This window comes from Linepithema humile, chromosome 1, assembly GCF_040581485.1.
Source record: "Linepithema humile isolate Giens D197 chromosome 1, Lhum_UNIL_v1.0, whole genome shotgun sequence".
NCBI classification, from domain to species: Eukaryota; Metazoa; Arthropoda; class Insecta; order Hymenoptera; family Formicidae; genus Linepithema; species Linepithema humile.
In genome coordinates this window covers 44,084,253-44,094,992 of record NC_090128.1, presented here as the reverse complement: position 1 = coordinate 44,094,992, position 10,740 = coordinate 44,084,253, and the positions used below count along the sequence as shown (strand labels likewise).

Here is a 10,740-nt window from a genome sequence, read left to right as displayed (position 1 = left end):
CACGGACTTATATTCGCTCTCTTCGTCAAACATAGATTGTGTCTGACGAAGAGAGCGAATATAAGTTCGTGCTTAAGACGATCTTGAATATAAGAACGGACTATGAATACCGGCCAATATCTTTGTTGGATGCGATGAGGTGGTCATAGCCGTGGCATTCATGATAAGATTGCATTATTATGAAATAAAGAAAGGTAAAGAATATTTTTTGGTGAAAAATAAAGAATTTCCATTTGATTGATAATCACAGAATATATCATTTGTGCATATATTATCTAATATTTATGCAACAATGAAATAAATCGATTACATACTGGTTCTTTTAAGTAAATTTAACGTTATATTACAATTCAATACAGTTTTTAACTGAAAAATTTCTTATCGCTTCTTTATATAACATTTACCATTTATGCTACATATTTTTGTAAAAATAGATTTAAATATTAAGTCCTGAGTATTACAAACATTTTTTTGTACATTTAAAATACACAATTTTTAAAACTTCTTTAACTTAAATTTTTCCCCTTTATCGACGTGTTTGTAAAGTTTATAAAATTTATGGCCGGTATTCATAGTCCGTTCTTATATTTAAGATTGTCTTAAGCACGGACTTATATTCGCTCTCTTCGTCACACATAGATTGTGTCTGACGAAGAGAGCGAATATAAGTTCGTGCTTAAGACGATCTTGAATATAAGAACGGACTATGAATACCGCCCTATGTAGCTTATAGAATAAATTTGTTGAAATAATGCGCATTAGTAAAAATATATATTTATCAATTGTCGATTTGTTATTTTATGGTATTTATATTACAGTTTTATGTGTGTAAAATACTAGAAATGATTAAATTCCAAAGCTCACGCAGATTTGTTTGCCTTTTAAATACTGAACTTATTTGATGTATTATACTTTTGATCTTAATACTACGATACATAATTAGTCTTATCAACAAATTTCTATGGCATTTATTTGAAAAGTCAATTAGGCTTCAGGAAAATATAGATATTAATTATATGGAATTAGAACATTTTCACAAGAATGTGAATACGGAGAGACGTTAAAATATATGTTAAAAAATTCAAAAAGAAAAGGCATATTAAAAATGATGAAATGAAAAGTGCCATACTCTAATTGCAATTAATTCTCCCAAATTCTTATAGATAAAATGAACTTGACATGTTATATTAGAATAATACAATATTAAATAATAATTATTAATTTTAATATACTAATATTATATTATATATAATATTATTATTCTATATTAAAATATTGATATTATTTTTATATTAATAACAATTGTCTGTAAGAATTTGTACTAATCCATACTTGATCCATTTCGTATTTGGGTCCATTTAATTTGCGGAAAATCTTTTATCGCATTACAAATATAAATAAAAATAATCAACAAAAGTTACACACTGCTAAACTTTATGCTGAGCATTTGATTTGGCATTGGATTAAATATTTTAATCTTGTACTAGTGCATAAATATATTAACCAATATATTACTCATATACCAAGTAGACTAGAACGATTAGAGTAACCATTGATATACGGCTACCAATTTTTTATATTGCATTCAAAACACTGCGGAGATTTATTCTCATCGAGGACAATTCAATATAAAAACTCGTTCAATAAAGACAATCTACCGTAAAGATTAGTAAATCATATTTATGCAATTCTTTCTTATAAGAAAATTCATTCAGTAAAAGAATTCAGTTGAGAAATTTTTAACTATAGAAAGTTTGTTTCAATGAGAACTTTATAAAGCAATTTTATGAAATTTGCATGATGCAGATAGGCAAAAGTTTTACGCTTATGGTACAATCTGAAGGCGAAGAATGCAACTCTTGAAGTGTAAAAATAGACTTCTCTATCTCCACGCCAGGAGAAAAACAAACAATCAATAGAATACATATCAACATCTTATATCGAGATCATTCCATCATCTCTAAAAATACGAGACATGAATTACAGCTATATTACATTGCATGTCACAGCGATTTATTATTTAATGCCTGTCGTCGCCGCGATGATTTATAGTGATTTAGTTTACACATAAAATGGCGCTGGTCTTTCCATTAGAGATTATTGTAATAAATATATTCTTTATATGCTTATGTAAGTATCGCGGGTGATTAGAATATTTTTCTAAATCAGCCTTTGTCTCATTAAATGCATTTTATCTGCAAACGGTGAGTACGTCGTTATTCTTTTGACTGCACAAAGATAAATGCGATTTATAGAGGCCGCGTGTGTGAATTTTCCAATATTTTATCTATAGAACAATGTTTCTTTGATCGCAATGTGCTTAGATTCAAAATATTTTGCCGCAATTATTAAAAGTATGCGGACAATAATTCCGCGCGATAACGGCATATGGCACATTGCTGTCTACTCGCACCTGTTCGGCTTTACTCAACTTGTTCCATACGTGAATCGCCTTTGCTTTGCTCAATATTTTCAGTGTTGCATTGCTGTCTTTCTTCTCGAAATACTTCTTCCATTTCTTATAATGAATCGGATAGAAGATCGATGGCGAATATACCGTAAAGCCATGGCAACGATTGGTCGTCATATCGCGCGCCTATAAAAAAATATAGAAACACTTGGTTAATATAGAAATATTTTTAATCTTTAATTTTTATAAAATAAATAAATAATAAGTATTGTATCGGTTAGAGAAAAAGGCTTAATATTAATTTTTAAAAAGAGCTATAATAATTATGAAATAATAAAAGTAAAAATATAATTGATAAAAATATATAATAGAGATAGAAGAAAACTAAAAAAAAATGGATTATTAATAATTACATCATGCACAAATATGCACGTAAAATAAATGCATAAATAAATGTTTACATTATATAACGCAAATAAAGAGTTGCAAGCTTTAAATATGAGGAGGTGCAAAGGAGTGGCACTATACATTGTTATTTATAGCACTATTATTCGTTATCAGAAGTATCTGTGCTTGAGATTTGCTATTTACGTCATATATAATACATTTCGTATACTTCGAGACGCAGATATTTACACGTTGTCTGCATAAAATGTAAAATACCGCACAGAAATCAACCGCGTCATTGGTTTTTTTAAACACTTTTTTGCGACAACGCATATTCTTTATACATAATTATTCAAATTAGACAAAGCTCTAACGATTTTAACAATCGATTATATAAAAAAATGAGTAAAGACCATAAGAGCCAACAGTCAGATTGACCAAAATGTGTGTATTAACAATAATTAATTACAAATTTTTCGGTCTGATGATAGGCTGTTGGCTCTTAAGCTCTTTATTTTTTAAAAATAATTCTTCATATTTCGGCAGATTGATAAAAATTTATTAGGTATACGAATTTTTTAGCAAATTCAATGGACTGTAGATTAAATTCGTATTTTTAATCTCTTGTTAAGAACATAATGAACCATATCCGCCGGACGATATTAGCGAGTTCAATTTAACGAGCGTGAGTCTCTCACTCTAGAACTTTATTCTTTGTACGCCATTGCTGTGTCTCGCTTGTTTAAATAAGAGCTTAGTAAACCTATAATTCTTAATGCATGTGTGTATCGTGTACATGTTCGTGCGCACGCTATGAAGTCGGATACTCAACCTTGTACTCTCATTAATTTGTCACTGAAATATGATATTACGCTTACACAAAATGACTAAACTCAAACTCACACATCCTTAAGTAATTTATCCGCCCATAAATAATTCTTAAAGTCATCTGTTTCACTCCTTCACACTTTTTCCTTTAAAGACAATCTGAGTTATTAATATTTATCAAACGAGAAAAATACTTTTTTCTTCTTTTTCTTTCTTTTTTTTTTTTTAAACTTGGAAGTATCATAATTTAACGAGCCAATGATATTAATCCACTTCTGTAGATATATTGAGTTGAACGGAAAGTTCGTTTTGTTTTTTTGCTAAGAGATAGCATTAGTTATAAATACATGTGACTAACTTTATTCCAATTGTCTTAACTTTATATCATTCGACATCTGACATTCCGATACGCATTTTAAAAAAATTTTTTTTAAAGATTAGTTGTGTTGTAAGTGTTTGGTATAAATTGAAAGATGGCCAATAATAATGTGCATTTTCGGCATATTATACTTTTTTACTTCAAAAAAGGCAAGAATGCAACGCAAACTCAGAAAAAGATAAAAAAAGAAAAAATTTTTTTGCATTTTCTTAGCATTCTCTTAGCATTCTCTTAGCAAAAAACGGCACAAACTTTCCGTTCAACCCAATATAAAATTAATATAGTTTCTAAAACCTTTTTCAATACTCACGTATGTCGTCGCGCAGAGCTTCTGCAGCGTCCGCGTGATAACTCCGGGCCCATTGTTGCCCCACACATCGCCACGGAAATTCCTTTTGAAGTCGCGTATGCAGGCGTCGGCCATGCGCCGACCCAGTTTCGACATATCAAAGCCCATGACACCGGCGGCAACGTCGTCCCAGTCTTCGGCGCCAGCAAAATTTGTTAGATTCTCAAGCGAGCTAGTAACCACCACATCCAAATCCAAATAGATACCGCCATATTTCCATAGAGTTAAGTAACGTAGCATGTCGGACATGTGGCTGACAGGCCAGTGGCTTTTCTTTAGCACCCCGCTGGTATACCATGCTTCCAACGGGGTGCCCTTCACATATTTCTCCGGATAGATATGCCGTATCTTGATGTTGCTATAGTTGAGTAGATGCCTAATGATTTCACGTGTACCATTCGAAAAATCTGATTTGCTGACGAACAATAGATAGACCATCATTTTTGGGTTCATTCGCGCCGCTGATTCCACAGCGCATGCTTGTCGAGCGTTCAGCACGAGACCTTCCACCCCAAAACAGGAAGTTTCGTGAAAGAAAATATTTCTACCTGGAACCGGTTTATCTGTACCTGGAAAATAACATGGTTTAGGCAATTTTCTTAAAGATATACAGGGTGTCCCAGACTTACCATTACACGCGATAATAGCAGATTTATAAAGTCACTTAGGGACGAAAATCTTAATCCAAAATGTCAAGGCTGCTATAGTTTGGCATTGCTATACATTCTGGCATTAAGATTTTCGTATATTAATGTATTTAATGATTTTAAAGATGCTAAAATATATTAATTTTTTGTGTTTTAACCGCAAGAAACATAAGAAAATGTAATTTCCCTAATTTTAAGATTAATTTTTTCTTAAAAATTAATTCTTTTCAATGAAATCTTATTGCTACATTAAATTGTATATTCAACAGTAATGCGGGAAACAACTTGAACATGGACGTCCACAGGGGGAGGCAAGAGGGGGCATTTGCCCCCCCTGGAATCAGAGAAAAAAAATTCAGCATTTACTCACGCGTTTTTATTAAATCCATTTACTCTCCCGTTTTTTGTTGTATTGATCAAAGACGTCGTCCAAATTGCATATTAAACAAAATATAAAAAAGTAAAAAAAAAATACAAATGTCTTTCTCGACTTACACCTACCTTGTCGCGGTGAGAAAGTTTTTACAACTAAGAGGTGTATTAATTTAAAATTATATATATTGTATGCTAATTCGAAAAATAATATTTTGTATTATGCCCATCCCTAGAAAAAATCCTGCGGACGCCCTTAAACTTGAAGCACCAAATACGGAAAAATATGGTTTAAATTTAGGTAAACGTGAAAATAAATCTAGTATTGTGTGAATATTACTATTATCTAATTGTACGGAATCAGACAAAGAGAGAAAGGATGAAATAAAAGGACAAGACAAATCTAAACTTTTTATACAAAAATTAACCCTTTCGTTCCCACTGTAGTCTACGTATTTAAATGACTACGTATTTAAATGGCTACGTATTTAAATGACTACGTAAAATTATAAAATAAAATATTATTGTCATCTATATTTCCATATCTCTATATGTATATAAAGTGATTATTCATGGTGCGCTCGTACAGGAAATCATTCAAGTTCATTATTAGCGATATATATTTCATACGCAGTAACGCAATATTATCGGCCGTAGTGCAACTATACGAGACAACTGCATGAGCATATATATATATATATAGATTTCTGTACAAAAAAGATTTAATTCAATATAACATTTTATTGCTCCAAAGTCGCGTGATTTCATCGCATCTTTCAGTATATTTCTATCTAAAAAATTGGCATGTAGTTATTTTACAAACGTAAATTATGTGTTTCATGCGGTTGTATTACGACGATAATATTGCGTTGCTGCATATTGAACATATACTAAAGCAATCATTAACACTCAAAAAAATGATCTTGCAATAATAGCTAAAATTTTCTAGGTGTAAAAAATTAAGTAAAACAGATAAATGATTAGCAACTGTTGTGATATTGCATATGTAATTACTTAATCAGTTTAGATGACAGAAACAGAATATATATCTGTATTGTTTGTGAACTTTAAAAAGAAAGTTTCTCTAAAGCGGCTATCTATATAAGATCAATCACGTGTTAGATCATGCAATGAATAACATTTAGCAATGGTACCTAAATTTTTCAGAAGCTATTGCTAGAACATTACTGCTATAAATTCTATATGTGACAAACAATGTTTTCACAGATACGAAAAATAGCGATACATTCTTGTTGCGATATCTAGAAATATAACTACATCAGCGAAATATTTTTTTGAGTGAATTTGAATGATTTCCTGCATGAGTGTACTGTGAATAATCAACTTTAATTTTTTCAATCACATTACATTCTTAATCACGTTGCATAGAATAATCACAGTTAACCAGAGTTAAAACGTTAAAGTGTAAAAAAAATATCAAAAACTGTCGTACGAATTATAAATTAATAAAAAAAATTACATTCTTGAAATATATGATAACAAAAATATATTATATTTTCCATTATGTGGATGTAACAATGTAAATAGTCATAATTATCTCACTTGATTCCAGATCGAAATCACGGATGCCTTCCGTGGTCGAGATTTCATCGTAGCATCTGATATCGTTGATTGTTGTTACATCCAAAAACGGTATCCTTTGGATGATATTATTCTCGGTCGAAATCATAAATATAAGGAGCACAACAGCGAAGGCGAAGGCGCACCACAATATTCGTTTTCTCATCTTTCGGGCAGTGGTGCATATGAGCATCTTCTTTATTCTTCATTAATTGAGAAATAACGCATTTTCTCTTGTTTATAACACTTTACTACCGGAAGCCTATTGATAAGCTTTGTAGGCAGCGCAATTCGTAGGTAAAGTGTTGAATCCGGATGCTGCTATACAAAAACGCATTAAAAATTAATTTACGCATTAAAAAAGATATAAATGTATAATTAATTATTTTAAAATCAATATTATATATTTATATAATAAATTTCAACATCAAGCATTTTTCACACGAGAGATTAACTAAAATAACTTCGATTTCACTTGATTTGTTATATCGCGTATGCGAAAAAAGATCATGTAACAGCTACATGACTTCGGAACAAAACACTAAAATGAAAGCATCAGCATCAATTGCAAGCATCAACAGATTTATTTTACTTAAAAGTATCATAATCGTGTCCAAAACCACAAGTTTATCTGCAATAACCTCAACTTGACTAATTTGCAAGCAATCTAAGCTGATTTGTGGTCGGCAAGTCATAAAATCACCGCCTCTCTTATGCGATAAGACAAGTAAGATAAATATGTGATATAATAAAAAATCGTATTTTGCATAATTTTATAAGTCAAATAAAAAGTTAAAATAAAGAGATACAAAATACCATTAAACGCTTACGTAAATGTATTGTGCAAGAAGGAAAATTATTCTTCATTAAAATTATTTTTCAGATTTATAACTACCTATTTCATAGAGAGAGGATTTGCATAAGGTTGTTTCCTTGTGTCTATATTTGGATTCTTATCTCTATGTCCTCTATTGTTCGAAGATATTTTCTTATTTCCTCGTCAACCAACTTATAATCTGATACAAATGTAACACCATGTATTATTTTCTACTGCAAAATCAATTAATATGAGAAATGTTATTCAAAACGGAGTCACTGCGCGTTCGTTATTCGGTTTGCGTTATATCACAGCGCGTGCAACATTTGCATACACCTTTGTCACATTTGTAATCGCGTGAGACAGAAAAACGGTCAAACTGATGGATAAATTTCGGGAAATCTAATTATATTTCAACTTTTTCATTCAATGTTAAAATTATTTCTTCTATTGATATATTAATATATTAATATTAAAATAATCGCGCGCTGAACGAAATTCGCTTCTTTGTTGCATGGAAATTCGGATGTGTAGCATTCAAAAAGGGTGTTGCTATTTCGAGATAGGCTCGAGTTACTTGTGAGCAAATTTGAGTGCACGCGGTGATGCAAGCGATAGAATTAGTGTAAATCCCGTCGTCAGTTTTCATCACATCCGTCGTCGCGGAATATTGTCGCAAAGCGGTATTAATTATTAATTAATTATAGGCTATATTACCATGATAACTATCACTGTGTCACGGTATTAACGGCATCGTGATAAATGTAGGAAGACTTTCGTTGGTTTTGTGGATTACTGCTGAATTCGAGATGACATACATGTCACAATGTTTTCACCTTCCCACGCCGTAGTAACCCCCTTACCACTTGTATTGATTACCTCGTTAATAAGCGACGCGGTTCGTGAGAGACTCGGAAGAGGTACGATTGAGTACAATAATACTATTAGAAACTAAGCGGGAACGCCTCCTTCACGAGCATTATTCCACGACTAGTCGAAATGATTTCTCTAGTGTCAGCGAAGCGAAGTCACCCCTCCGCAACCGGTTGTATACTCTGCAATGAAATACATTTTCGACGCATGCGTTGACGACGGCGGTGGCGGCGACAGCGATGCAACAACGACGGTGACAACGACGGCAGCGGGAACAACACGTGATGACACGGTGCAACGCGACGCTGTTCATGTTGTTTTAGCAAAAATTCACAAATATTGGATGATAAAAATATAAATATTCTGTTATGATATATGATGCAGATTGCCGACGCAAATGTACTTAATGAGAAGTACATATGTTCAGTCAGTTATAAATTGCTCTTTTATTGCTACAATTGTGTATATATATATATATATATATATATATATATATACAAAATTTAAATATATATATATATTTAAATTTTGCTTCTACTTACGCGTGCTTATATCATATTGTAGCTATCTTTGAAAACTATACATATGCAAGTTTGTTATTTACCTCATAATTATTATAAACATGTAACATACATCACAAATTATATTTTTTTTTATTTAGGTATTATATAAAACCACCGCTGACCGGGGTAATATTCTGCTTTTTCGCTTCTTCTATAAGATGTACTACCAAAGCGCTCCATTCCTCAGGACGGTTCTCAGTGTACCACACGACTACTTTTTCTAAACCGTCTTTCTGCCTTTCCGTACATCTACGACATCTCGTCGCCATCGCTTCTGCGACGTGCTCTGCAAAATATAAAGTCTTGGAATTATTTTGAAATAATATAAAAAATAATATAAAATAATGGAATCATTTTGAAAATTAACGAAGACGCAGCAGTGAAGCTTTTTATTATTATAATGAGAATTATTATTCAATACATTAAGATTATATATTTCTTTGAACACATAAATAAAAATTTTAATTAAATTTTTTTAATTGAAAGCAAAATGCAACGTGTGTTTGTTTTAATAATTCAAATCATTGAAAACATTTTCAACTTATTTTCCGTATGTATTCCATAACGCAAAATTCTTTCAAGTTTAAGCATAACACAAAATTATTAAAAAAATACTATTGCTGTTGAGAATACACATAAAAAATAATACTATTATAATTAATAATATTTTAATGTTAAAATAAGAAATATTTTTAAAAAGTTAAAACTGAAACAATAAAATGTCATACCCTTCAAGAACCTCTGTTCGTCAGACATGCAGGGGCCAGTGTTCATAACGCAATTATAATACTGATTTCGGAGTTCATCGTTATTCAAAATCTCCATAGGTTCGATGTGATCGTATGTATCCGCATACAAGTCCTCGGCGGCACCAATGGCTAACACGGCTAGGAAGGCCAGTAAACAGAGACTGGATTTGCCCATATTTCTTGTCGCTTAGAAATTCGTACTGAACAAAACTGAATGCTGATTCAGCGCGAAATCTCTTTTATAGTTTGTACTCGCCCTTGTGTGGCGGACTTCTCCTTACATAAATATTCTGTAAATAGTCATTACATGTCATATCGATTGTAATTGCATATGCTGCGAATAGAATGAGCGGAAGAAAGATTTAATCCTGGAAGGATTAATTGACGAACTTGCGACGTGAGACATGAGCACATGCTTATTTCGTTCGCCTAAGGTGATCATTAAAGTAACTTGCGTCTATGTTGGTTTAGCATCTCTCAAAAACAGAGGATCATCAACAAGCTGTGATTAAAGTTGTAAGATATGTAAATATGCATTTTGTACAAGCTTTGTGTGCAATGCCATTCATAATCGTACCTTTCGTTCTTGCATTAGAATATGTGGAATTAGTAGTTGTTTTATGCCGAGTAGATTTCCAAGTAGAATGCCGAGTAGAAGCATAAGAGTCGCTTGTATACAAAAATTATAAGTGATTTCTTTTGACAAATGACTTAATAAATAATTAGAAATGAACTAATCATTCTGAGTCATTTTAAATGTGAGATATGAGATGATTCATAATATT

General features: G+C 31.7%; 2 protein-coding genes across 5 annotated transcripts; both read right to left on the bottom strand.

Moving 5' to 3' along the window:
- Positions 1–254: 254 nt before the first annotated feature.
- LOC105678152 (lactosylceramide 4-alpha-galactosyltransferase-like) lies at positions 255–8,787 on the bottom strand. Of its 4 annotated transcripts, none has more exons than XM_067347003.1 (5): positions 8,488–8,787; positions 7,849–7,969; positions 6,936–7,274; positions 4,315–4,922; positions 255–2,596 (listed from the first exon to the last, which is right to left on the bottom strand). In XM_067347003.1, the coding sequence occupies exons 3-5, from the start codon at positions 7,144–7,146 to the stop codon at positions 2,327–2,329; spliced, it is 1,089 nt and encodes a 362-aa protein (XP_067203104.1). In that variant the 5' UTR covers positions 7,147–7,274; positions 7,849–7,969; positions 8,488–8,787; the 3' UTR covers positions 255–2,326. The 4 variants fall into 4 exon arrangements, with proteins under 4 accessions (XP_067203104.1, XP_012232671.2, XP_067203106.1 ...); XM_012377248.2 differs by having other exon boundaries at positions 6,936–7,271; XM_067347005.1 differs by lacking the exon at positions 7,849–7,969.
- Positions 8,788–9,307: 520 nt separating this feature from the next.
- On the bottom strand, positions 9,308–10,130 carry LOC105678169 (ejaculatory bulb-specific protein 3-like). Its single transcript, NM_001309441.1, has 2 exons — positions 9,935–10,130; positions 9,308–9,492 (listed from the first exon to the last, which is right to left on the bottom strand). Exons 1-2 carry the CDS (start codon positions 10,128–10,130, stop codon positions 9,308–9,310), a joined length of 381 nt encoding a protein of 126 aa, NP_001296370.1.
- Between the last annotated feature and the right edge of the window lie 610 nt (positions 10,131–10,740).

Bases quoted from the DNA above. Each gene is read 5' to 3' on its own strand.
- LOC105678152 (XM_067347003.1), bottom strand. From the start codon at position 7,146: ATGCTCATATGCACCACTGCCCGAAAGATGAGAAAACGAATATTGTGG. The intron at 4,923-6,935 runs GTGAGATAATTA...GTTATTTTCCAG, and splicing joins TGATTTCGATCTGGAATCAA to GTACAGATAAACCGGTTCCA. The intron at 2,597-4,314 runs GTGAGTATTGAA...ATTTTTTTATAG, and splicing joins AGCTCTGCGCGACGACATAC to GCGCGCGATATGACGACCAA.
- LOC105678169 (NM_001309441.1), bottom strand. From the start codon at position 10,130: ATGGGCAAATCCAGTCTCTGTTTACTGGCCTTCCTAGCCGTGTTAGCC. The intron at 9,493-9,934 runs GTATGACATTTT...TATATTTTGCAG, and splicing joins CGAACAGAGGTTCTTGAAGG to AGCACGTCGCAGAAGCGATG.